At 35.4% G+C, this 27,868-nt stretch overlaps 3 protein-coding genes and 2 long non-coding RNA genes across 5 annotated transcripts; all 5 read left to right on the top strand.

Annotated features, from left to right (window-relative positions):
• Window positions 1-1,101: 1,101 nt before the first annotated feature.
• On the top strand, window positions 1,102-4,052 carry LOC114726399 (transcription factor RF2b). The gene is made up of 4 exons (XM_028912989.1): window positions 1,102-1,840; window positions 2,529-2,661; window positions 3,046-3,130; window positions 3,257-4,052. The coding sequence occupies exons 1-4, from the start codon at window positions 1,209-1,211 to the stop codon at window positions 3,625-3,627; spliced, it is 1,221 nt and encodes a 406-aa protein (XP_028768822.1). The 5' UTR covers window positions 1,102-1,208; the 3' UTR covers window positions 3,628-4,052.
• Window positions 4,053-6,127: 2,075 nt separating this feature from the next.
• Window positions 6,128-15,674, top strand: LOC114726418 (nardilysin-like). The gene is given in 20 exon segments (XM_028913005.1): window positions 6,128-6,679; window positions 6,864-6,939; window positions 7,027-7,073; window positions 7,363-7,475; window positions 8,042-8,115; window positions 8,253-8,348; window positions 8,440-8,559; window positions 8,705-8,938; window positions 9,693-9,841; window positions 10,169-10,282; window positions 10,285-10,333; window positions 11,127-11,279; window positions 11,545-11,927; window positions 12,524-12,673; window positions 12,759-12,941; window positions 13,047-13,250; window positions 13,367-13,473; window positions 13,985-14,138; window positions 14,702-14,823; window positions 14,954-15,674. Coding segments are annotated over 20 exon segments (3,117 nt in total). The 5' UTR covers window positions 6,128-6,334; the 3' UTR covers window positions 15,198-15,674.
• An 869-nt stretch (window positions 15,675-16,543) lies between these two features.
• LOC114726377 (uncharacterized) lies at window positions 16,544-18,782 on the top strand. Its single transcript, XR_003738500.1, has 3 exons — window positions 16,544-16,810; window positions 17,685-17,765; window positions 18,622-18,782. It is a non-coding gene; the product is annotated as an uncharacterized LOC114726377 (long non-coding RNA).
• An 80-nt stretch (window positions 18,783-18,862) lies between these two features.
• On the top strand, window positions 18,863-19,667 carry LOC114726378 (uncharacterized). The gene is made up of 2 exons (XR_003738501.1): window positions 18,863-19,319; window positions 19,442-19,667. It is a non-coding gene; the product is annotated as an uncharacterized LOC114726378 (long non-coding RNA).
• Window positions 19,668-25,326: 5,659 nt separating this feature from the next.
• Window positions 25,327-26,419, top strand: LOC114726426 (expansin-A4-like). The gene is made up of 3 exons (XM_028913024.1): window positions 25,327-25,489; window positions 25,577-25,889; window positions 26,039-26,419. Exons 1-3 carry the CDS (start codon window positions 25,327-25,329, stop codon window positions 26,340-26,342), a joined length of 780 nt encoding a protein of 259 aa, XP_028768857.1. The 3' UTR covers window positions 26,343-26,419.
• The last annotated feature ends 1,449 nt before the right edge of the window (window positions 26,420-27,868 follow it).

Genomic DNA, 27,868 nt, shown 5'->3' on the forward strand with positions numbered 1-27,868 from the left:
TTTGTCATTTGTGGTTTTATGCTCATTTATTACTATTAATTCTAGTCCTTAATATAAGACCCTATTTGACTTTTATTTTAGTCTTAAATATAAAACCCCAATCTATTTTGTCTCTCATATTTATACATTTTTTTTCCAAAATAGCCCTTCTAACAATAATAGTTATAGTCAATACACTTGATTAACAAGGATATTTTAGGAAAGACAATACTTATTTAGGACAAATAACTAACTCAACTTATTTTCTTAATCTCCTAAAATTAGTCAACTACTCTAATAATTAGGACCAGAGGTAGTATATTATTACACCAAAATTATTTTACAACCGTTACCGTTATTCGAACAATGTAGCTTTAAGGTCCTTTTTGTCTGTTTAGACAATTTGAGCAAAAAAAAAAATAAAACGCGGATTGAGAAGTTTTATTTAAAAAAAAAAAACGAGAACAGAGCACGTTTAGTTTAGAAACAGAAATGGATTTTGATGCTCCATAACACAGAACACGAACTGTTTCAGATTATATCAAATTGCTCGTAAAAAATGTCAACCGTAATATTTAAGACAGAATAATTTTAAAATGAAAAACCATATAGTTGATGGGGATACGGGCTCCATGGGTCCCAAAATCCAAATTTGAACCTCTAGCTCTAGATATTTTTACCCCTCCATCCGTGCAATACACTAGTTTAGCTACAATAAATAAAATCGATTTAATTTTGCTGTACATAATAAAAAATTATAACATCAATGTCAAAAAAAAAATTATAACATTGAAATCCTAAATACGTCCAACTTCTCCCTATAAACTTGCTTGCATGATACATTTGTGCATGTGATGTTACATGTTGATTGCAAAGGACGTGCTTAACATAAAAGATCCAATTAGTCTAAGCACACAAAATAAAGAATTTTTTTAGTCTATTATCTGAATAAACAAAAAATAGAAAAAGAAAACGAAAAAATTAAACTTTAGGAGAATACAGGGAAAGCAAATCAACGAAAAGAAAAATTAACAAATCTGGAAAAGGGCGAAAAAAGGAATATCTAATATTTATATAGATTTTTATCATTTATAGATTTCTTGCAACGCGAGGAAGAAGAAAGGAGACTAGGAGGGACGAACGCATTTCCTCTGCGTCTGTGTGAAAGAAAGGATAGAAAGTTCCATAACACATGGCTTAGAACAAACACGCGAGGTTTGCTCTCAGAGATGCAAGATCCCCCTTCAAACCCTAATCCCAATCCCTCTTCTCACAATGCCAATGCCAATGCCAATGCCACTTCTCAATTCCCGCCACCGCCCCCCGCTGTTTCGGCTTCCGCGCCGACGGCGACTCCCGCCGGGTCATCTTCGTCTTCTTCGCTCTTCATGAGGGGAGGAGCTGCTGCCACCGGCGTCGTTGGGTCCCACCCAATCCACCACCACCACCACAGGAGGGCCCACTCCGAGGTTAACTTCCGCTTGCCCGATGACATGATGGATCTGTCGCCGTCTGATCCGTTCAATGGCGGCTCATCCACGGCTAGCCTTGAAGAGATCGGATCCGAGGACGACCTCTTCTCCACTTACATTGATGTTGACAAACTCGGAGGTGCTAACGGATCGGGAAGTGGTGGCAACGGATCAGATCAGAATGGCAATGGGAATGGGAATGGCGTCGGTACTAGCAATCACAATGAAAGAGAGAAGAGCCCGAGTGCAAGGCCGAGACACAGGCACAGTAGCTCCGTGGACGGGTCGACTTCTACAAGCATGTTTGGAGAGATTATGGAGGCAAAGAAAGCTATGCCTCCAGATAAGTTAGCTGAACTGTGGACGATTGATCCCAAGCGTGCCAAGAGGTTTGTTTTCATTTCATTTTCTTTAAGATTCTTGAGTCATTCCTCAAAAAAAAAAAAAAAAAAAAAGAAATGCATCAATTTTGATTCAAATGTCCTATCTTATGCTGAATTGCACCTCATAGCATATTGTGCTCCGTTGGATGAACAACTGTTTCTGTTGACCATCCTGATCTCTGTTAAACGAGTTTGTGTATGATTCGCTTCTTATAGTCAAGATATGTGAATGTTAGTTTCCGATGTTGGTAATCACCGTATTCAAAACTCGAGAAAAGTGCTATATTTTTTAGGTCCAACATAATTATAAAACTGCAGAACTTGATGGCTGGAGAAAAAAGTCCACCTCTTCTGGCCTCTAAAGCGACTAGTTAACCTTCACCTCGCATTAAATGAAGCATATGAATGGCATATTACTGAGAAGGGAAATGTCATTATAATGAGTATATGAAGGCTTGATTTATGAATTAATACTAAACAACTACCATTATGAGTCACGTCTTGCTGTTTGTTGTGAATTTTAATACTTCCTGATGGTTGAGCACACTCAGCTTAACCATTTAATTTTGTGATGAAGAGTTATTCTGCAACAATTGTGGAATTATAGTGTCAGTCAATTTCAGTATCTCTGTATCACAGTAGTTGATATAATTTTGTTTCGTTTACTGTTCATTGATTATTTGTTATTGAATAGAATTCTAGCGAATCGACAATCCGCTGCTCGTTCAAAAGAGAGGAAAGCTCGTTATATTCAAGAACTTGAGCGCAAAGTTCAGACCCTTCAGACTGAAGCCACAACTCTTTCTGCCCAACTTACACTGTACCAGGTTTGTGTTGACATGTCTAAAGTCAATTTTTAGCTTATTTATGATGCGGGAAATTTTTTGAAGTTCATCTGTACAGTAAATTCAACTCGCACGCAAAAATCTTTTGGATTTGGTTGGATTAACATAATTCTCTTTTTTAAATTTAAGCGACAGGATGCATAATTTTTATGGTTTATCAGTGCATTGCTCTTCAGGATTTTCTTCTTTTTAGTAAGCCCAGTTCTTTCTGCCCACAAGAGTTTAAAGCTTTTTCATCACTTCGTTAATTCCCAGTTCAGTGATGGCTTTTGGCTCCCAAACTCTATTTGATTAATTTCAGTTTCTTTCTATAGACAAATTTGTGGCTGAATACTAATGTGATCAAATTATTCCTTGGATTTTCAGAGGGACACAACAGGTCTGAGCACAGAAAATACAGAGCTTAAGCTTCGTCTGCAAGCCATGGAACAACAGGCACAGCTTCGAGATGGTAATCATTATTTCCAAGTCACCTACCTTCTCTTGAAATATGAAGTTTATATTTCTTGTGATGCGTTCTAAACCATCTTGCCAAGGTTGACTAATTAGAATGTAATCTATCATCGATCTTGTGTAGCTCTTAATGAAGCATTGAAGAAGGAAGTTGAGAGACTTAAGATTGCAACTGGGGAGATGATGAGCCCTTCTGAATCATTTAATCTGGGAATGCACCAGATGCAGTTTACGGCTTCAAACTTCTTTCCACTTCCACCTCAGTCAGGGCCTTCTGGTCACCACAGCATGCAGTTGCCGTCATTCAACCACTCGTCTAGTATGCCAATTCATCAACATCAACTGCAACAAACAGACTCTCATCCATTCTCAGAAATGTTGCAGAATGACCAACTTGGTCGTTTGCAGGGGCTTGACATTAGTAGCAAAGGATCACCCCTTGTGAAGTCTGAAGGCCCCTCACTTTCTGCAAGTGAGAGTAGCACAACATTTTAAGTTTGACACAACTGTTTGACCAGCTGACTCATCCATGGCCCGCCTTTCTCGTCAATTGTTTTAGAGTGTTGACATCTAGTTATTTATTGAAGGTACTGCATTCTATTAATATCCATTCAGATTAAGTATAAATTCTAAATTGTTTATTCTTAGGGTTGCTCCCCAAAAAGGGGAAGCACCCTTGGGGTTTTGTTGCAAAGCTCAAGAATTCTTGTTTCTACATGGCATTTGGTGTTTCTGGGCGCTAAAATATTGGGAATGAAGGGTCATTCTCATTGTATCTTCGGAAGTTGGGACTTTTGTCAATCCCCTCCTGTCATTTGTATCATCATTTACGTGATAGCATTGTAAACTGTGTGATTTATTGTTCTGTTCTCAATGTAAGATGAACTTGAAACCCCATAATGCCTTTATTATTATCATTTCTTTCGTAGAAGTTGTACAATCCTTGGATTTTGGAGTCCTATTGTTGTGATAGCCTTTCACACGTCAGACATTCTCATTATGCCTTGGGTGATTACGCATGATTTTGGCAACTCTAACGGAAGATTCATGTACTCCTATTATTTTAAGATTCGTAGCTAAGTGGGGTTTCCTGAGTTAGCTAACTCTGTTCAACCATCATGAACCAAAGGATTGGATCATTGGGATACCCGAAAGACATTTCATTTCTTGTTTTGCAGATATGTGGCCCTTGTAAAGCCCTGGGGTAGTGGATTTTATAACCTAATATTCTCACTATGCTTTATGTATGGTCACACGCGCACATCATCCTATCCATCCCTGCCTGTCTTTATTTTCGTGCTCTGCTGTTGTTGAATTATTTGCTTGTAGAGTCCCACTATTGAATCCAGATAAGGACGTCGTCCTTGACTCAACCAGCGATGACTTCGTATAACTAAATTATGTGGAGTTATCATGCTGGTCCTTTGTGCATGAGATCTATCTACTGGCTACTGCATAAATGAGTAGGGGGAAAAATCTTGGTACTGTCAAGTGGGGAAAGGCAATTTCACTTTTCACCAGAGAATTATGAGACGGTCATGAATGAAAGCTACGTTTGAATGGATTTCGAAGGAAAATGATCCCCATTTGCAGCCTTAGCTTACCAGAAAAATGAAATTATAAATTTTCCCTCATAGATTTGACCTACCTGAGATTTGTCTATTCAACCCCTTTTACCCTGTGCATCGAGCGGGATCCCCAGTTGCAGCTTTAGCCGTACTCCGTTGTTGCTTCATGCTCCATTCATATCACATACCTCATATGTGTGTCAGCCATTGAACGCCTCACCGAGATAGACAGACTCAAATTTTAACCTGTCAGCGCACGCAGTTTGGGGAAAATAACCTTAAATTAGCAGCAACCCTCAGAAAGGCTTGGCAAAATAAATAAAGGGTGTGTTTGTTCTACATTCAAATAGATATAGCATAAGTTAAATTCACTTGAAAATAAGCCATGCACGTTTTTGAAAAAAGATATGGTATTTAAAATCTTACTAACTATATATATATATATATAAATGAATTCGAGCTCAATCTAATTAAGATTGGTCAGGTTCAACTCTCAAGTCTCAACGGTGGGGAAAAAAAAAAAACAAAAGAATATAGCCTGTCGGAGATTGGTAATATGAAAATAATTCATGCAATCAACTAATAATATTTTCAAAGAAATATGACACAACTAACATCGTCCAAATCCAAAACTCCTTTCAACAATTATTTGCATGACGCGTGGTGGGTTTGTAACAATAAATGTCTCATGAATTGATTTTAGCGCAGTAATATTTCCTTGTTATCAATATCATCAATAAATATACATTACTAAAAACTGCACCAGTTATATTGTGGCTTCCAAGTTATACTTTTTTTGCTCAAGAAGTTATCATTCTAATTCCCATATAATTCATAGAATTTAAGATCGAGTTAGATAATTTAGAAAGCAGAGTAACTAATAATAATTACACTCTAATAAGACGTGGGTTCCAGCATTATAATGAATTGAATATTGAATAATATCGTTTTTGGTTATTAATATAAGAGTTGGTTTGATATTTAATTTAGTCCTAAATATAAGATTTTAATTCATTTCGTCTTTCATATTTATATATTTTTTCTCAAAGTAGTCATTGTAATAATTACAAATATAAAAGATACCATCAAATAGTAGTTATAACTAATATTCATAATTAATAATGATATTTTAAAAAAGATATTACATATTTATTATACATAATTAACTTAACAAATTTTATTAATCAACTCAAATTAATTAATTGAGTATTATATTATGGATACAGAAATTAAGAATTAATAATAATTTTTTGTAACGTAATAACAATAATAATAAATAAGGCTGGTCGAAATAGAAGTAATATTTGTTGGCAAAAAAAAAAAAAAGAACTGAAGAAGTGATATTTGATAGTCCTGATATTTTGGAGATTAATCTTGAATACGGTGACATTTGTTGGGAAAAAAAAAAAGGAAAGAAAGAAAGACATTTTTCGGGAGCCCAGCTCGGCTACTCAAGCAGCAGCAGCAGGGCGGCCTCTTTCTCAAGAAAGCGGCAAAAGTCTACTGAGTTCGAAGTTGTAAGCAGGAGCCGACTCGGACCCGAAAGAGAGGTGCGGCAAGGTTTCTGGCGGGCTTGCTGCCTCTGAACGCTGACTCTTCCCTCTCTTCCTTTTCCTTCACTAAGAAAAAAGCTAATGCGAATGGCTGGCCCCACTTTTTCGTCTGACGACATCGTAATCACGTCTCCCAACGATAGGCGTTTGTACAGGCTTCTGGAGCTCGAAAATGGCCTTCGTGCTTTGCTAGTTCATGATCCCGAGATTTACCCCGAAGGCCCCCCCAAGGCTGTCATGGGCGACGAAGAAGAGGACGAGGAGGATGAGGATGAGGATGATGATGGGAGTGAAGAAGGGGATGAGGATGACGATGAGGATGGGAGTGAAGAAGGGGATGACGATGATTTTGAGGACGTGGATGGGGAAGGTGCCCACCATGAAGCAGGAGGAAAAGGGAACAAGGCTGCACCCCAGACTAAAAAGGTTGCTTATTCTCTGATTGTTGTTTTATTTTCTGATAGCAAATTCCAGGAGAAAAATGACGGTGATAGGAAAATTTATGAAAATTGTATGGAAATGTGACAGTATGAACGGAAACAGTTGGATGCCAAAAAAATGTTGGGTACATTTGGTTTGGTTTCTTTATGAATTCATGTTTCCTGGGCAGGCCGCGGCGGCGATGTGTGTAGGAATAGGCAGCTTCTCTGATCCATTCGAGGCTCAGGGACTAGCACATTTTTTAGGTCAGATTATTTATCTTATTTTCTTTTCCTTCCATTATCTTGCTATTTATTGCCTATACAAATGAATTGCCTTAACTTGTCTTGCAGAACATATGCTTTTCATGGGGAGTGATGAATTTCCAGATGAAAATGAGGTCTGTTTGGTTGTCGTATATTTGAAATACTCTCCTTGCAATATTTGAGACATTGTTGCGTCTGTGTGATTTGGAATGTAGCAAGTTGGTCTTGATGCCTGTAGTAAATTCCATGACGAACTCTTGAATGCGATCTGTTGACGCATATCAATTATCAGATGAATTTTTTTTAATACGCATGAATATAATCACGTTGTTGATTTTCATCTAGTTAAATTTTCTGAACATTTGTGGCAGAAGCATGCATTAAGATTGATTGGCCTAGTTGTTTGACTCTTTTTATTGTTAGTATGATAGTTATTTGTCCAAGCATGGTGGCTCATCTAATGCATACACGGAGACTGAGCATACCTGTTATCACTTTGAAGTGAAGCCAGAGTTTCTCAAGGGTGCCTTGAAAAGGTAAATCTTGCTATGCACGCAACATTGATAGCAGAATTCCTGTCTATTATATGGTTTCACACGTTACAGTTTGCAGGCAGCCAGATAGTTTATATTTCTATTTACGCCCTCCAAATTTGCAATACACTTTTTATCTGTTGGCTGCGACCATCTCGGTTCCTGTCAAATGCAATGACTTAATGTGCAGTTTGTACAAGGGGATTTTGTACATGCATTTTGCCGGAAATATTTTTTTAAATTATTTTTTCTTTTATTTTGTAAGATAACCTGCTGTTTGTGCTATAAGGCTTAAACAAAATAAAAACATATGAAGCGTGATCTCTGATCTATGACATTTTTACTATATTTGTTGTGTGCTGGAAATTATTGTTTTAGCAAATTGTCTGGGTAATATTTATGTAATAAGCTATATTAGTTATGTTGGGCCTAAACCATATTCAGTCTTTACGTTGTTTATCTTAAGATTGTTGTGCATATCTGTTCTTTTGATGCACTGGATGCTGCTTGTTTGATAAAGCTTTTTTTTTTTTTTAGATTTAATCTTTTTGGGTCTATTGCTGTTTCAGATTTTCTCAGTTCTTTATTTCACCTCTAGTAAAAATGGAGGCTATGGAGCGAGAAGTACTTGCAGTAGATTCAGGTATTTCTCACTTTATGGTATTCCACTCTTTCAGCTTTTCATTGTGGAAATGGCTTCCTTTCTTGTTAGTTTGCTGATGAAGCAATACTTTTTGGCTGGTTATTGTATGCCGTATTGGTGTGTGAAATTCAATGTAGAATTCAACCAGGTTCTACAAAGTGATGCTTGCCGTCTTCAACAAGTTCAATGCCACACTTCTGCACCTGATCATGCTTTTAACAGATTCTTTTGGGGTGAGTTTAGAGGTTATTCCTTCGTTTCTTGATCAAGAATTTTTTTCAAATATGCAAAGTGACATTTTCTGTTTTTTATGCATACATGAAGGGAATAAGAAGAGCCTGGTTGATGCTATGGAAAATGGTATCAATTTGCGGGATCAAATATTGAAATTATATATGAATTATTACCATGGTGGATTAATGAAGCTTGCTGTGATTGGTGGAGGTGAAGTTCTATTTCATAATTCTTAGCTCGAGCTTTTTGGGTATTGATATGGAAAATCAAGAGGTGGAATATACCCTGTAGTTCCTACTTTTACTTAAATCTACTATATGGTCTTTTAATCATAATGATATGGTACATGCCACAGAGTCTCTGGATGTGCTTGAGAGCTGGGTTGTGGAATTGTTTGGTGCTGTGAAAAAAGGTCACCAAGCAAAGCCAGAATTTAAAGTGGAAGGTCCTGTCTGGAAAGCTGGTAAAATATATTGGCTAGAAGCTGTTAAAGATGTTCACATCCTTGACTTGTCATGGACATTGCCTTGTCTACATCAAGAGTATCTAAAGAAACCAGAAGATTATTTAGCTCATCTCCTTGGACATGGTAAGATACCTCGTTATGCATGAATTCTAGAACTAGGAGGTGATGAGCCTGTATCCGCATCTATCTGTTGTAACGCATGTGCTTGTATACTAAACTATTCTTTTAGTCCAGCTAATCCAGATTACTCCAATGTCTGTATTTGTTTCACAAAAAAAAGACCTCTGTCGCAATTAGATGGATGCAATGCGTTTTTGTTTCATAGGAGAACCATTTTACTGTGTTTGCAATTTTACACCTTCTTGTGGAATTTAAAGGCAGTCAGTAAATTTTGTCTTGAGAAAATGCCTCTAATATTGACAAAAATGGAGCTGATATTTATTTTGCAATTTCAGCTGATGTATTTTTTTAGAATTTCTCTACTAGACAGACTGAATTTTCTTTGAAAATCCAAATTATGTATCTTATAGATTGGTTCAAAAAAGATTTCTTCTCTAACTATTATTATTTATTAGTCAATCCTGACTTAATGGCCTGATCTGAAACATTAAGTCTGAAATGTTATTTTCTGTGATATAGTTTTCTCATATTTTTCAGTTATTTTGATTTATAATCTAACCGTTTGAATATGGAATTGCAAATATATTAGGTTAGTGGTGGTATTGATATATTTGATTAGCTTGTAGATAAAGTATTATTTGTTCAACGATTATCCCATTCATTAGATGTGGTCCCTGTGGTTCAGACCATGCCAGTATTTTTCTACATACGGTTGAACTTTCTGTCATGACTCACTAGCAAGAACATAATTTTTCAGAGGGTAGAGGAAGCTTGCTTTCCTTTTTCAAATCTAAAGGATGGGCTACTTCTCTGTCTGCTGGGGTTGGCGATGAAGGAATGCACCGCTCATCTATAACCTACATTTTTGTCATGTCCATACATCTCACTGACTCTGGTTTGGAAAAGGTAACTTTTCAATTAACGTGTAGGTCCTTCAGATAGATCAGTGAACTTGGACTATTCATGTGTGCCCGTATATTTTAGTCGTTGTTTGTAAAGATTCTTGGCGTATAGTTTATCATCATATAAGCTCAGTGTCAGTTTCTGCTTCGTTTTACTTGGAGAAATTTGGCAAATTAGCAATCTTCCCGTTTAATATAAGTATGAGCTTGGTGGAAGCAGTATCGAATTTTCGTCTATTCTCTCTCTTCCCCTTGGGTGGGGGGGGGTTAATATTTTTAACAAATGTCGTCATCATTACTTTCTTACTGAAGTTATATTTCTCTCTCCCAGATTTTGGATGTCATTGGTTTTGTATATCAATACCTTAAGTTGTTGCGTCAAATTTCTCCCCAAGAATGGATATTTAAGGAACTTCAAAATATTGGAAACATGGAATTTAGATTTGCAGAAGAGCAGAAGAGCAACCTCAAGATGATTATGCTGCTGAGCTTGCAGGTTTTTATCAGTTCCTTATCTTGCCATGCTTCTTTATTCTTCTCCTCCTGCTTCTTTTATGCTGCTGGGCTTGCAGGTTTTGATGAGTTCTTTTCTATTGCCATGCTTCTTTCTTCTTCTCATCTTCATTGCTGTCAGCTCCTGGCAATTGTTGCTAACTTGTTTCTTCAATCTTGTTTTTTGACAATGAGGTGTTTAATCTCTTTTTTCAACTTGAGTTTTGCTTTGCATATGGAGGGTCCTTTAAAATTAGCCTTATTGTGCAAGCTGGGTCCGTGAAATGAATTTGTTTGTACAAGAACCAATCAAAGTCATTGTGCATGTTCGAAGGGACAGTAGTGCTCATGTCTGTATAATGATGTTCTTAAATCTTAGGTATAGAGAAATAGAAAGGAGAGGCCAATGCTTAACTCCACTATACTTCCCGTCTCTTCACTTGGTTACTTCTTTTTAGTGATAATGCACTCTTACATAAAGAGGTTGCAATTTGGCACACATGTTAAGAAATATGATTAATATGGAAATTTTCCTTTTTCACTTTCAAATTTGCTCTTTATTCGTTTTATAATTAATAAAAAGAAAACAAAGGAGCAAGTGTAGTTATATATGACGCATTGAGATTGTAAATAAGGGTATATTAGGAATAGGATTATAGGATTAATAAATGATGCATTGAACTGTAAAAGGACATTTAATATGCAAAAAATTTCTTTTAAAAAGACATAATTTGAAACTGAGGAAATATATATGATTATTACTCCAGTTATTCTTATCTTGTTACTATGTTGTGCAGAAAATTTACACTTCTATCCACCAGAGCATGTCATCTATGGTGAATACGTGTACAAAACTTGGGATGAGCAGCTGATAAGACATATTCTTGGTTTCTTCACCCCCGAAAACATGAGGGTAGATGTTGTGTCAAAGTCCTTCCCAAAGTCAGAAGGTACATTGTAGTTAGGCCTTATGTCTTATTTTTCCTTGTCTATATAATTGAATTTGTGTGAAAGCCTGGGCGGTTATCTCTGAACTTTATTAATCTAATAATGATATTCTGATGGTAAATTTTTGGTGCCTTTCCTTGCTATGTTAATAATTTCCATTTGTCTCATGAAAATTGATAATTATAATTATTTTGTTAATAAAAATAAGGTCATAAGATGAATTTTCTTGTTGATGATTAAACTACTCAAATTTTCTTTTCTTTCCAGGCCTCCAAATTGAACCTTGGTTTGGTTCACAGTTTACTGAGAAAGATATTGCACAAAATTTGATGGAGTTATGGAAGAATCCTCCTGAAACTGATGCTGCATTGCATCTTCCATCAAAGAATGAGTTTATTCCAAGTGATTTCTCCATTCGTGCTGGTGACCTCTGCAATGATGACTTTGCAAATTCAACTTATCCTAGATGTATAGTTGATGAGCCTTTGGTGAAATTCTGGTACAAGCTGGATAGTGCTTTCAAAGTTCCTCGGGCCAATACATATTTTCGCATTAACTTGAAGGGTGGATATGATAATGCAAGGAGTTGCGTATTGTCTGAATTGTTTATTCTCCTTCTTAAAGATGAGCTGAATGAAATTATATATCAGGTTAATCATCTTATTAGCCCTAAAACTGATAATATGTTGATTTTTATGCTGCTGATTGAAGTACTCCTAAATTGAATATCAATTTTCTCGTAGTAGATTTTCTTGAATTACTTGTATATTTAAAGCATTGGTTGCATCACAGATATTCTGGACACAAATCGGTATTTTCTTTACAATTGGAATTTGATGGTTGCAATTTATTGGTTTTTCATTCAAAAGCTTTCTGTGCCATCCTAACATCCATTTCCATTGCTGGGTAATAAAATGGATGACCATTGATCTGCCCATTATTACTCGGATAATTCATTCATCATATCTTTGTAGAAAGTGACACAACAATGATGATGTGCAGTCTTTTGGATTTCCCCCCCCCCCCTTCGTAATCTTCTGTGAAGTGTTTTTGTTCACATTTTGCTGAAGTGCTAACGATTGCAATTGGCAGTCACCTTGATCTAAGTGTAACAATTTGATTTCTGTCCCGTCTTTTTTTTTTTTTTGAGATCTTTGTCATCCGCATTGTGTTTGAATGATAGAAACCAATCACTTGGAATTCTTTTTAGATATCATTCTATATGAGCCTCTGCTTATGCTTGCAGGCCAGCATTGCCAAGTTAGAAACTTCTGTCTCTTTCGTTGGTGACAAGCTTGAGCTCAAGGTCTATGGTTTCAATGATAAGCTTCCAGTTCTCTTATCTAAACTACTGTCTGTGGCTAGAACTTTTATACCGACTGAAGATCGATTCAAGGTATGGGGCATGTTTCTTTGTCTCTCTTTTGACTTGTGTTTTTATTCCCCTTTTTGTTCTCATGGAACAACGCTGGTTAGGACAGGTTATAAAAGAAGATATGAAGAGAACTTTAAAGAACACAAACATGAAGCCTTTAAGCCATTCATCATATTTGCGGTTACAAGTTTTGTGCAAGAGCTTCTATGATGTTGATCAGAAACTGAGTCATCTAGATAATTTGTTTCTTGATGATCTGAAGACATTTATTCCTGATCTTCGTTCCCAGGTAGATATGATTTTTTGAACGTTGTATCAGTAGGTTCTTTATACCTGTGACAGTCTTCTGACCATACTGCATTCCTAAATTGTCTTTTAACTGTACTTTGTACAGCTTTACATTGAAGGTCTTTGCCACGGAAACCTGTCTGAAGAGGAGGCCATTAGCCTATCAAATATATTTAAGATGAATTTTCCTGTACAACCGCTCCCCAGTGAGTTGAGACATGCTGAGCATGTTATTTGCCTGCCATTAAGTGCCAACCTTGTTAGAGATGTTAATGTGAAGAACAAATTGGAAAAAAACTCTGTGGTTGAGGTAATTTCAGCTGAGCTGATTTTTGCTGGTATTTCAACTTTGTCGTCCAAAAGTAATGTGTTTTAATAATTTCTATCAAATTTCCTATTTTTACTTTGTTTTGTTTATCTATGCAGCTTTACTTTCAAATTGATCAAGATGCTGGGATGGCATCAACTAAATTGAAAGCTCTGATTGATCTTTTTGATGAAATAGTAGAAGAACCCCTTTTCAATCAACTGAGGTGATAATCTGATGCCATAATTATCTCATATTTTACCATGGATTTTAATAGGAGTTTTGTTCATGAGGATGTATTCTATTTTGCCTTGTTTAATCTGGGTTGCAGTTGGAATCCATAAATATGTCATTTAAAAACACGATTATCGCATGAGAAAATCTGTTGCTTCTATCAGCTTCATCATGACAGAAAAAAGCCAAAATGCACTTGGACTGCTGTCGGTGATATGAATATGTCATCTGCTCGGATTGAAACTTTGCTTTTGTTCTGGCATTCTGGTGAACTTGTTTCATTGCAAATTGTTCAAATCATCTGTTACTGACATCTTAATGGTACCATAGTACTTATAATGCATATAACTTACCATTACTGATTTTACAGTTTTGGATTCTATGATACCATGCTGCAATAAACAACTTATTTGAAGTTGTGTTTTCCTGTTTCTTTTATTTTCCTCCCATATTCTTGTTTCAGACTTGGGGGGCTGAAATTCTTAATGTATTTCTGGATCCAGGACAAAGGAGCAGCTTGGTTATGTTGTTGAATGCAGCCCACGTTTAACATACCGTGTTTTTGGGTTTTGTTTCTGCGTTCAGTCATCTGAGTACAACCCCATTTACTTGCAAGGAAGAATTGATAACTTCATAGATGGCCTGGAACAATTGTTGGTAAGTATTCGAAGTCCCTTCCTCTTCCACATCATATTTTAATTGCTTCCTATGGACTATAACAAAAATTAGACGAAATTTGTGTGCTCAAAAGGTTTTAGTAAGCCTTACCATTTTGTATAAGGGGAAAAATATAAGCTGAATAATAAAACGCTGGATTTTTTTTTTTTTTTGGGCATAAAAATGCTTAGAGGTTGTAATCAGCAGATTCTGAAATTACTCCATGCTTGAGCTGTAGAAAGTGAGAAATCTTACAGCCTTGTTTATTTACTTGACTAGATTTTTAGAAGCTCAGCTAACAACTTTTTGCTATTAAGTTTAGGAACACAGTCAGCTTGAGATGGCTATCTGTGATCTTCTCTTCCCATTTTTCTTGCATGGGTTCTTTGTATTTGAGGTTCTTCTCTGCTTATTCTTCGAATCTGTATCCGAATGCTTAAACCTATTAAATGTGAATATCTTTTTCAAGGATTAAAAAATTTATTTATAAAAAATGATTGGATGTGTATTTGCTGCAAATTGCTAAATGAAGACTTATTTTGAAATAACAATGGGAATTGCAGGAAGGACTTGATGGCGATTCCTTTGAGCACTATAGAAGTGGGTTGATGGCAAGGCTATTGGAAAAAGATCCGTCACTTACGTATGAAACCAGTAGATTTTGGAATCAGATTGTTGATAAAAGGTACTTCACATTTTTTGTGGTTTAGAATGCAGATTTCAGTTATTTATCTTAACAGAAAACATTATTTATCTGAATCAGATTGGTTGCCGCAATGAGTATTTTCTGACCAGAAAACATTATTGATGTTCAGGTATATCTTTGACTTGTCGAAGAAGGAAGCAGAAGAACTGAGAAGCATAACCAAGAAAGATGTCGTCGACTGGTACAAGACGTATCTTAAGCAGTCGTCGCCGAATTGTCGGAGACTTGTTATTCGTGTATGGGGTTGCAACACAGACTTGAAAGATGCTGAAGCAGTACCCAAAAATGTTCAGGTCATTGGAGACCCAGAAGCCTTTAAGATGTCATCCAAGTTCTATCCTAGTGTCTGTTAACTTGAAAGCTGAAACTTCCTTGCGTTGGAAGTGTGGCATGGCCATGGAGGGGCCTTCATTTCGCATTATAATATGGTTGGTGGGCGGTGGCTACTGAGGAACACTTGCTAAAGGTTTCAGAGGAAGAATTTCTGAAGTCATGGCTCTTCAATGATGCCAAATTACTTTTTTTTTTTTACTCAACCTAATTTATACCCATAAATGGGCTGCACTGTAAACGGTGCAATTTCATTTCAAGCCTAAAGTGGTTTCACTATTTTTTTTTTGTAAGCCTTTCGAAATTTAAGTATTTATTATAGGCTTTAATGCCATAGTTATTGTTATTTTATCGATATGCATTTAATTTTCCATGCTTTCGAATGATTGTTCTTTGTAATTGATTGTTGACCTGAGCTTTTGATAACAATTAAATTGTTCAAGATGCTTGCATTTTTCAGAACAAATATTTCTGTAATGTTATTATATGGTTGCCTTTTCTATTTTCTGTATGCATCCCTTAAGGTCGCCAAATTAAAATTCTCACGCCGAATTATATGGCAATAATTTATAATCAGAAAGCTGCCCAAGAGAAAAATAATCGGAAAACCCGGCTTCTCCCGTCGCTCTCTCGTTTTTGTAGTTTTTGTTTCTTTTTTCTCTCTTGAATCATCTAAAGTTGATATCCATGAGTTTTGTAATCTTTTAAAAATATTTTTACCATTTTATTATTTTATAAACATTACCTTAAAAAATTTCTCTGCCTAACATATTTAGTTTTATTTTGAATACTTGCATTGTATCCATTTATGAAATAATTTTTGCAATATATTTTAGTTGTAGCTATGCGAGGTTTATATTTAAATAATATTTTTTCGGTTCTTAATATAAAACCTAATTATTTAGTTAATTTTGTTTCTAAATATAAAACCTATTTTTTATATTTATCAATTTTTTAAATTACTCATATAAATATTTCTCAACTATAATCAAGTAAGTGAGGGAGGAAAATATTAAAAAAGATGATTATGTTGTTTTAGAAAAAACATGTCATATTTTTTATAATTAACTAACTTACTTAATTTTTTAATATAATCAAATTAATTAAATATGATTATATTAAAGACCGGAAGGAATAGTAATATTAAGGAATTTTCAAAATAGAACCTCAAAAAAATTATGAAATAAAACCATAATTTTAAAAGAGGGTAGAAATTTGTCTCAATTTATAAAAAAATATTTTCTTTTAAGTTTTTTTAATTTTCCAAACACTCCTAAAAAGATAAAAATGGCAAAGGCTGAAGGCTCTACCTTTTTTTTGGTGACAAGGCTCCACCCATTTAATTGTAAAGATTTTGATGACGAAAAAAAAAATTGTAAACACAACCTCGTCTGGTTGTCAGATCCATTTTTCCTCGTCGACGAACGAGCATTCTGCACTTGGTCGAGCTCGCCGTCGGACACCGTCCACCATTGTCAGCGCTGCGTGGTTGTTCTGCGGCAAGTACTGAAGAAGGTTCAAACCCGGGCCTTAACTTCCCCCAAAATCCTGTGAGATTGATTTGTTTGATCTGGCTTTGAATCTGGATTTGAATTCGTTCCCCAGGTCATCTGTTCCCGCGTGGTTTTCAACCCTGGTAAATGACTTGTCTCGATTTGTGTCTGGCAATTTAGAAGCTTGAGTTTAAATCATTTCTTGCGGCTCATTGGTCTGTGAATTTAGAAGCTGTTGACAGAAACAATCAATTGCGCAACTTACTCACTCTAGGGAACACTTCATTATCATAAACTGCAAGATGAAATTGAAAGATCATATATTGCAAGAGTGTTATCACTGTCATTCTTCAGTGGCTTGGAGGAGTTGCTTGGCTTACTAGGGCATAATCTTTAAAGGATCTGGAACAAAAATTGAAAGAGCATGATATCAACTATGCATATTTCAAAGATTTCGGCGGGGGCATGAGTGCAATATAGGTCCGCCTATGTATGCTGATGCTTGAATACACGGGTTTTAATGTTTGTACCTATGAAATTTTGTCTATACTACTGATGCATGAGTCAGTATGCAAATGAATCTCTATTGCGTTTCATGGCATTTGGTAGTGTGTGATCATTAGTCCTGACTACTAGTTTCTAGAGTGTGATCCTTTAATATTCCTCTCATATGGTGTCATGAGGCAACTTTATTTTGGAATTATGGAACCTGGTTTGTTAGAAACTATGCAAGCTTGAAATCTTTTGTTGTTGATGTTTATGCCCTATGTGGAGCAGCGACGACATACTCTCTCATCTATATTATAAATTAAATGTTATAGTCAGTTTGTTTTCTAAATTAACGGAATTAATTTGCTTTATTCAATAACTTTCATTTCAAAAGTACATGGAGTTTTCTTATACATCTTTTAGAGATCATAAATGATCTATGGCACTATTGTGTATATTCAATTAATTTCTTCGGTTAGATGCTTATGCCTTGGGATTTTCCCCATATGCTTCCATGTTGACCTTTAGACTCTGGAAAGGGATTTTGGAATGGCTGCAATCTACAGTCTTTACATCATCAATAAGTCTGGTGGATTGATCTATTATAAGGTACGGCATTAGTTCTAAATTCTCCTTCAGACATTTTTTTTTTCCCTTTTAACCCCTGAGACAAAATTTCCTAGAAATGCTATTCTAAAAAATTTAGTGGAATCAAATGTTCCGGTTTTTACTTCATTCCCTCAAGGTCATGGATTCCAAATGTCAGACTGTTAAGCTTATCAGTAAGGTCATAGGTGTGGACGGAAGCTTCTATTCCTACGAATATATATATATATATATTTTAGTAAGCACTGGTATTCTCCTATTAGAGACAATTCTGTTCGAAGTATTATCGTGTGCATCTTTCCCAACAGGGATTCAAACCTCCTACGAATATGTTTAATGAAAGAAATGAGATGACTAAGAAATTCGGTTGCATTTTTTGTGACTTTGTTCTCTGATTCTTGCCTTCCCCAGAAAATTTCCATTTCTATATGATTGGTAATTTTACTTGTATGTTTCTTACCGTTGCTAATGTGTTTGATGTTTCAAAAATATGTCGAATGTTGATATTTGTTGTCTGATGGCACCCAACTCCAATATTCAAGTGATGATAAACACTGCCAGAGTATAATCTAAGCAGTTGGAAACGCTGAAAATAGGAAGAAAGCTTCACGCCGAAAACTCTCCCAATTGTAATCACTCACTGATTACTTTCTTTCCTTAGTACTCTCACCTCATAATAAGCGCTGCACTCACTCTTGCATCTTAGACCTTACTACCCGTAGTCAGATACAAGCTTGGCCCATCAAAGTCCAGGGAACAAATAAATAGAAATAGCCTCAACTTTCTTGTCCGACTTTGGTAAAATAAACAAACAAAAGATAATTTCAATATTTTAATGGTAGTAATTTCTTATGCATAGGATTATGGTTCTGCTGGAAGAATGGATACCAATGACAGTTTAAGAGTGGCAAGTTTATGGCATTCAATGCACGCCATCTCTCAACAGCTGTCACCGGTTTCAGGTTGTTCAGGGATTGAACTTTTGCAAGCTGATACATTCGATCTTCATTGCTTCCAGTCACTTACGGTATTTTCTTACATTCATGATCTTCAACTCATCATGTCTGGCATTTGAATTCTTTGATGTATATCAGTGTTTTGGTGTATTAAATGGAGAATGAATTTTGGATGATGAAGTGGAGGTCCTAATCCCAAAGAAGATAATTCCAGACGCTAGGTTTCCATACTAGTGTGGGTGCTGCATTTATATTACTTCATTTCTCAAAAACTGAAGCTCCATTGGTTGATCCTCTGACCGTCATTAGTTAGTTGGTATTGATGCTAGTCTAGGAATCCGAAATTACTTATTTTCTTCATCTGTGCAGGGACAAAATTTTTTGTGGTCTGTGAGCCTGGAACCCAGCACATGGAAAGTTTGCTGAAATTCATATATGAGCTGTACACTGATTATGTTCTGAAGAACCCATTCTATGAGATGGAGATGCCCATACGTTGTGAGCTCTTCGATATCAACTTGACACAGGCGGTACAAAAGGACCGGGTTGCATTTTTGGGACGATAAATTACAAACCCCCCCCCCTCCTTCTCACGTCTCTGGTTCATACAGGCTCTGAAAATTTTCATTTAGTAGCTTGTACTATTCGGAGATTAGTTGCTTGTTTTTTATCAGACAAATTCCCAGGAGAATCCGTATATCCTTACTAAACTTTTTTCTGGAGCCAGAGATATGCAAAGTGCCCGCAGTCCTATTGCAGTTGGTTGGACAAATTTCTGATTGTGGCATTGAAACTAAGAATGTTAGACCAACTTTGTCTATAGCCTGTACTCTTTTGCATAGCTGAGGAAAGTGCAGTGTTGATGCTCCAGACTTCGGGAGATACTTTTTGTTCTTGCTACATTTGATTTGCAAAAACATGGATAATTGGCATTATGTTTGAGGTGGCATTCAAAAATGCATTAGAATTCCAACAAAAAAAAAAAGAGCCTTATAATAAGATATTTATGGGTAATATTTATAATTAGTTTAATATATTTTATATTTAATGGAATGGTTCCTTCAAAACAAATTATTTCACTAAGGATGTTGGAGCATGCTATATTTTTGTAAAATATGTTTACATTGAGAATTAATACAAGGTAAAGGCTTGGGGGCGTGGGTAAGATCTAATTGCGTCTCTTGTGTATTTTTCTTAACGGCCTCAGAAAAATGAGCTTATTATGTCTCAAATATTTCTATTTGAGGCATTTAAAAAAAAAAAAAAAAGTCCTTTGTTTGAGGTGTGAATGGTTTTGATATGCCTCGAATATTTGGATTTTGGCAATTGGGTATCCACCCAGAAGATTGGTCAAAAACTATTTTTTGTATTCTAAATGTTCAGTACCAATAGACTGTTATGCTATTTGGACTCAAAGTTTCCCCATCACTGTTTTGATCTTTTACTCTTCTCAAAAGACAAATATTCCCATAAATTTTTATTGTCCCAGTTTGGGAAAATATTTGAAAAATATGGGATTATGTTGTTGGCAAAGAAAAGATAGATAAGTGACAGGAGCATAGAATTTCTTAGAATGAATTTTGAAAATGGTCAGTATTATCCGGGACCACATATTGCAGAAGAATTGCTCAAGTGTCTAGACAAAAATCTGACAGCAAAACAAATTCAATAATTTTTGAGGATTATTAATTATCTTAGGGATTTTATCTTTCATGTGTCCAACCACACCAACCATCTGTCCAAACTTCTCAAAAAGAATCATCCTGCATGGGGGACAAAGCAAACATCAGCATCAAAACTCTCAAAAGAATTGCACAGCAACCATCTCCTTTAAAGATCCCTGACAAAGGATTACGAATCCTCCAGATTGATGCCAGTGATGACTTTTGGGGAGCTGTCTTAATTGAAGAAATAAATAAAAAGAAATTCTACTATGGACATATAAGCGGACAATTCAAAAAGTCAGAAAAGCATTATTATGCTACCTACAAGAGGTCTTTGCAGTCAAAAGAGGAATTGAGAAATTCAGTTTTCATCTCAATCCTTATCAATTCAAAGTAGAAATGGACAATACGTCTTTTCCCAGAATTAGATTTTGATATATTTCTATTTGAATTTTAGGTAAAAATGCATTAACTGTCTTAATGCCTTGATGCTAAAATAGAGGAGTTTCCAAAATCTGCATCACAAATTTTTTTCTTTTTTGGGACCCAAAAAAACTGTATCACGTCTGAAACGAAGATAGTAGTCAATGTTTAGTCAAAAAATTAAATGTACATCGTATGTGACCGAAAGAAATATCACGTCCGTGTAAGATCGTTGAGCTTCAGTAGTTCATTAGCTTTTGAACGCTCCGAAGTTGGAGAACATGAAGTTTCCTCAGTGGTAAGAACCATGCAAACTCCCAAATGAATATTTGATAATACTAAAGGTAAAATTAGGCATTACAATTAAAATAATGACATAATAATTTTTTTTTAAAAAAAAATAAGTTACCCAGGTACGGGGCAACAAGCGTGTCTCTGCGAGGTCTATTTCTGCAATAATGGGACCAAACCAAAGTGAAAGGAACTTTCATTGACCCCTAAACAAACAGCACAAGCCGAACAAAACTATGAACATGGTTTTCTTCAACTTTTACATATTGATTAGTAGCTATCCCTTGTCATGCTCCTCGTCTCCTTCCTTTTCATCTGTTTTTTCTATTCAGTGTGAAAATTTTATATCATTATCATAATCTTTTTTTCATTTTTGTGTATTGTCATTATCATTGTTATTATTATTATCAAAAGTGGCTCATGTGTAGATCCAAAGAGCCATCTGTTAATACTTTTTTTTCATTGGTCGTCCATTGTTAGTAATAATCTGACAATTATGGCGTGCTCTGTGGTGAAGCTAATTTAGGGATATAATTTTAACAGAATCAGACAATTAAATTATGAATTATACTCTTTACGTTGATTCAATGAATATAATGCACTTTTAAAACATTACTTCTAATCACAACGAGAAAAGAAAAGCGTAATTTTATGAATGGGAATCCTTTGTTCCTTGTTTCACTCACTGTCCCTGTCTACCTGACAATCACTGTAGCCTTACACATACATAATAAGCAACCAAGTATTCAAATTTTAATATGCATTATATCAATACACAATCTGATATAAAAGGTGTCCAGGAAGATCGAAACCTAACAAGGAATCATATATTATTCTTTCCCATCAGAACAGACAAGAACTGAATTTTTAGAAATGAGTAAAAAAGATTATGAAACATGATTCTTTTCCAACTTCGTGTACTACATTGAAAGAGAGCAGCATATTATAGTATATATCCTAATGATTGATTCTACAACGCTTATATGTGTGTGTGTGTGTGTGTGTGTGTGTATGATCAATAAACATGAATTATTGAATGGGTTAAGAAGATACCAAGCTGAAACTTTGCATGTGATCCCAACATGATAGGCCCCAGTTATCTTACCGCCTTCATGGGTCCTTCATTTTAGCTTAGACATCCCACAATCTGACATTCTATGGAACTCTCTCTGGCTCTCATTCTAAAATCAAATAAAAATTAGGTTTATCACTCTTCCTCCTATATTAACATGACTGGTGATTAGATCAGTAGAAGAGACTTGATTTTCTTTGAGTATGAGTCAAAGGTTTATGAATAGAAAAAATTACGGTGGAAGAGTTATCATCAATCAGTTAAGCTTAATAATACTTCAATCTAATCCAATAGCACCAAAAGTACAAAGGCTAGCCAAAACATGATTAGTTGTAGTTGATGGCTATAGTTTTAGTGTCTTTTTTTGACGATGTAACTAGGATTTTTTATTGGGAGTTGTGAAGACAAGATGCTTGGCATACCAAATACTTGGGTGGGCAATTGAAAATGGAGGTCCATGTGAAAGGAGGGGTTGGTTGAATAATGAGATTCAGTTGAGATAAGAAGGGAGGCCAATGAAAGCAAAAGAAGCACAGGACAAATAGAGACTTTTGCTTCATACATGTTCATGAATCCAAGCTCTCTGTTCTCTCCTGTCCTTCTCCTGATAACCCTTTTTCATTACACTTCTCTAAGTTAATGGATCAACATGTGATTTCATTTTCTACCCATGTCGTCCTCAAGCTATATGTATTTGATATCCAGCATTATCGGACTAGATTCAAACATTGTCAGATCTAATTAAGAGCTATTCTCTAATGCGGTCAATATTTATTTTTATCAAACATTTTCAAATTCAATCTCTCATTCTTTTATAGATATTTTCTTGAATGTTGTCTCTCAACTTTTATCTCATTTTTAACGAGAACAATTACTTTGTAGTTAAATTTAAACTACAAACAAAATCTTATATTAGCAGCTTATATTAGTGGCTGAAGGTAGTATTATTCGCACTTTACCCAATAATCTTTTTGTTTGAAATAGTTCAAGCAATCTTAAAAGATGCACACTCACTCAGTTTCTCTCTCTTTTAAAATCATGAACGAAGTTTCTAAGCACATTTAAAAGTTATAATCATGTATGAATTGAGATTTTATTAACTAAATTAATAGTTGCTTGAAACTTTGTGAATTTGTAAATAAAATCGGATTAAGAATTAGGCATTTAAAATATTTTAACGAATACAAATGAAATTAAAAATTATTTTGAATGTGGTGCATTGGTCATTTCATGTGACAAGCATTGAACAAACACTAAACCAAAATCATCTGATTCCCCGTCTGCCTCCACATTTCGGTGCAAAATCCCTTTAAATATGAAGAAGAAAACAATAAACTTGAAGGACATAGGGAATCCTCTGATTCTAAATCTTTTTTTTTTTTAAATTGTACTAGCAGCAGCATCTTGAAACAGGTCAAGAGATCACCCCCACGGTACTTGAAAAAAAATATTGTTATTCATATTCATATATTACCAACAAATTATAGTATATCTTTGTGCTTTAATTAAAAATCTAATCATAATAAGAAAATAAAAAATGTGGTTGGGAGAGAGAGAGAGAGAGAGAGATGGCCCCAATGAAACGCATCCTCACATAGTCCCATGTCCTTTTTTTTTTGTGGTAAATGACGACGATTAAGATGTATGGGTATAACTGAAAGCATTAATTGATTTAGTTTCATCATAAAGATAGAATGCCATGCATTTTTTTGATTAGTTTAATAAAGAAAAGTGAAAAGTACTTGTGATAAATGCGACAACTAACTTGAAATTATGTATCAATAATATTCCCTCCGTTCCTTATTATAAGAGACGAATAACCGAATTACGTTGATCAAAAAATCAGTTAAAATTAGTTAAGAACAATCAATATAATTTTTTTTTCCAAAAATGCCCTCATTAATAAGGAGAGAGAGCATGAAAGAGAATAATTAAATTATTGAAAGAAAGAGAAGTGAGAGGGAGAGAGAGTGTGAGTTGAAGACAATAAATATGGGTAAAATAGGAAATCAACACAAAAGTAGAGACAACTTTTAAGTGTCTCTTATATATAGGAACATGCCATAAGCATCAAATGTCTCTTATAATAAGGACCGGAGGGAGTAATATTTTAAGCGGGTAGGTCAAGCAATTAGCATACTTTGTCCACACTCATGATTGTAATTAAAACAGACTGGAAGCAAGGCTGTCCCAAATAAATAATCAGCCCATCAAACCACTTTATTAATTCAATTAATGTAATAAAATATTTTTTTAAAAAAGAAAGAAAAGAACACACCCATGTATGTGGCAAATTATCAGTCACTCGCAAAGATTCATTCCTCCTTCCTCTTCAGGAGGATCATGCATCATGCTCATGTTTTTGTAACCCCAAGATTGCCAGATACTTCCCCATGTGCTCTGATCCTCTGTTATCTTCTTTTAAGACCCTACCCCTTACAATTCTCATAGTCATATGGTTCTCTTTATCTCTGGTCACTTCAACTCTTTTCTCAACTAGTTGAACACCAAACTTAGAAACCTAATAATGTATCTCTCGGAGTTCTTATCCATTACCTGCATACTGAAATACCCTTCATGAGTTATAAACAGTGTAACTTGTCATAGAATTTGTATCATATATAGGTTAGATTTCAACTCTATGTAACATATTTTGAAAGAGACGAATAGATTAAAGAAGATGGATATAAAGAGAGAAAATATACTCCACATTCAGTGCCTTTCTCTCTCTGTTTTGATCCATTAATGGACAGCTCAACTTGTATTTCACTCAAATTTACTCATATCTACTCCATATAGATGGGGCAATATCACATGAGCTTTCTCCATATAGCGGGGATACTGTTATACCAGAAGATTCAAAGAAAGTGACAGTGGTCGAAGAAAGCTGAGAAGGAAAAGTAGGTGTTTAAGGGGAAGGGTATGGCCCACCAGCTTAGGTGTTGGAAACCCCAACAAGAACCAGCGCATGTGCACTTTAATTTGTCATTGTTGTGTGAGTTTTTAGCCAAATGAGACCCCCACCACCCTCCTTTCTTTACATTGTTCCCCATCTTTGTATATAAATAGAGGGCTTCACTACAACCACATAAACCACACCAAACAGCTTTAACACATTCCTCAGTTTCTGCTGCTGCTTCTTCTTTTTCTCCTTTACAATGGCACACCACACATTTTCCTTTTCTTCTTCTTCTGCAATGGTGCTTCTCATTGTTGTCTCCATCAGCATTCTCCTCCAAGACTTCACCGCCACCGGCTATGGCAATTGGCAGAGTGCTCACGCCACCTTCTACGGCGGTGGTGATGCCACGGGCACAATGGGTGAGTTTTTGCTTGGCACTACTTCACCAATGGTTTGTTTCTGGAAGATTTGATTGAGCTGAGCCGTTTAGTGGTTTTGACATGCAGGAGGGGCATGTGGATATGGGAATTTGTACAGTCAGGGCTATGGAACCAACACGGCAGCTCTAAGCACAGCTCTGTTCAACAATGGCTTAAGTTGTGGGGCGTGTTATGAGTTAACATGTACCAGTGATCCAAGATGGTGCAAGCCTGGCTCCATCATTGTCACTGCCACAAACTTTTGCCCTCCAAACTTGGCTTTGCCCAACAACAACGGAGGTTGGTGCAACCCTCCACTTCAACACTTTGATATGGCCGAACCTGCCTTCCTCCAAATTGCTCAGTACAGAGCAGGGATCGTCCCTGTCTCCTTCAGAAGGTAACAGAAGCTGAAAAGTTAAAACCTTTCTGTAGTTTCATGAACTGTCACGCTGCTTAAGGAAATTCTGGCACTTATATAGTTAGAGAATGGAGCTTTTGTATCATGTGGTGATGATGAGAGTGGTTTCTGATTTATTAATGTGACAGAGTTCCGTGTATGAAGAAAGGAGGAGTAAGGTTCACCATTAATGGTCACTCATATTTCAACTTGGTTTTGATCACCAACGTGGGAGGAGCAGGGGATGTTCATGCAGTCTCAATCAAAGGGTCCAGAACTGGCTGGCAATCCATGTCCAGGAACTGGGGTCAGAACTGGCAGAGCAGCTCCTACCTCAATGGCCAAGCCCTCTCTTTCCAAGTCACCAGCAGTGATGGTAGGACCCTCACAAGCTACAACGTGGCACCTCCCAATTGGCAGTTCGGCCAGACCTTCCAAGGTGGTCAGTTTTAATGTACTGACCAAATCCTATTATTTCAAGTATTATTTTGGTAGGATAATGAGTTGTAAAAGTGTTAGAAGGATTGATTCTGATAAGATGTGATTCTGATAAGATGAGAAGGTCTTATTATTGATCTTCAAAGAAGCTGAGGTGATATTATTACACCCGCAAAGACCTTTTACATATGTGTGTGTATGTATATTTTATATGTTAAATTTTAACCAGAGGCTTAATTTCCTCTATTATTACCGTTTCTCTCCTTAATTCTGACTATAGGGCCCTTCAATAAAACTCAATGAATGGATAATTCGTGTGTGTGTGTGTGTGTAAGAGTTCTATTTTGTAATTCTCCCATTTCGTAATTGTCCTCGAATTGAAATATCTGAGCAACCATAGTTTTTGTTCAGGAAAAACTGATGAAAAACGTATAAAAATGAATAGCTAAAGGATGAAAGAAGGCTAGACGACTTATTACTATAGGGCTTATGTTCTACATATAGATAAATACCTGAAATCAGTCTCTAAATTTATCACATGACATTTGAAAGCAAACACTAATTGACTAAATTGAGTACATTAAAAAAATTTGTTAAGTTAGTTATTTATAATAAATATACTCCTCCGGTCCTTATTATAAGACCCAGTTTGACTTTTTATTTGGTCCTAATTATAAGACCCAATCCATTTTGTCTCTTATATTTATGCATTTTTTTCCAAGATAATCCTTCTAATAATGATAGTTTTAGCCAATATACTTAATTAGCAAGGATATTTTAGGAATGACAACACTTATTTATTATAAATAACCAACTTAACTTACTTCCTTAATCTCCTCAAATAAGTCAATTGGGTCTTATAATTAGGACCGGAGGAGTATGTTATTTTTTTCAGGATACTTTTGCTAATAATGTGTATTAGCTAAAATTATCATTCAATAAACCTTTAACATATGCACCTATTATAAGAACTATTTAAAAATAAATAAATAAATATGGAGAACAAATAAATTGAGATCTCATATTTAATATCAAAATGAATACCAAACTAACTAATATATGAAGCACCAATCATGTGCATCTATTATAAGAACTATTTTAAAAAAATAAATAAATACGAGGAACAAAATCAATTGAGATCTCATATTTAATATTAAAATGAATATCAAACTAACTTCATATACGAAGGACCAGTGGTACTACAAGTTAAATGAGTAGGAATTTGGAAGTGAGAAAAATAAAGTTAAGGTCTATTTTATGTTCTGGGTTTATTTTAGAAGCAGTGCACCTTTTAATACAGATACGTCCAAATTTTAGGATCAATTCAAGTTTCATGCATCAAATCAGGCTTCAATATCAATTAAAGTTTCAGCTTCGAAGGAATTTCATAATGGGAATGGTATTATATTGTCTGGTTATTATGTACTCCTCCGATCCTAAATATAAGACCCTTATATACACTAGTATAAGGGTCTTATATTTAGGACCGGAGAAGTATTATTCAATATGACTATGGTGCCCTTGAAATATACAATTCATGC

This window comes from Neltuma alba, unplaced genomic scaffold (assembly GCF_004799145.2).
Source record: "Neltuma alba isolate B1F8T4 unplaced genomic scaffold, ASM479914v2 tig00012377_pilon, whole genome shotgun sequence".
Lineage (NCBI taxonomy): Eukaryota > Viridiplantae > Streptophyta > Magnoliopsida > Fabales > Fabaceae > Neltuma > Neltuma alba.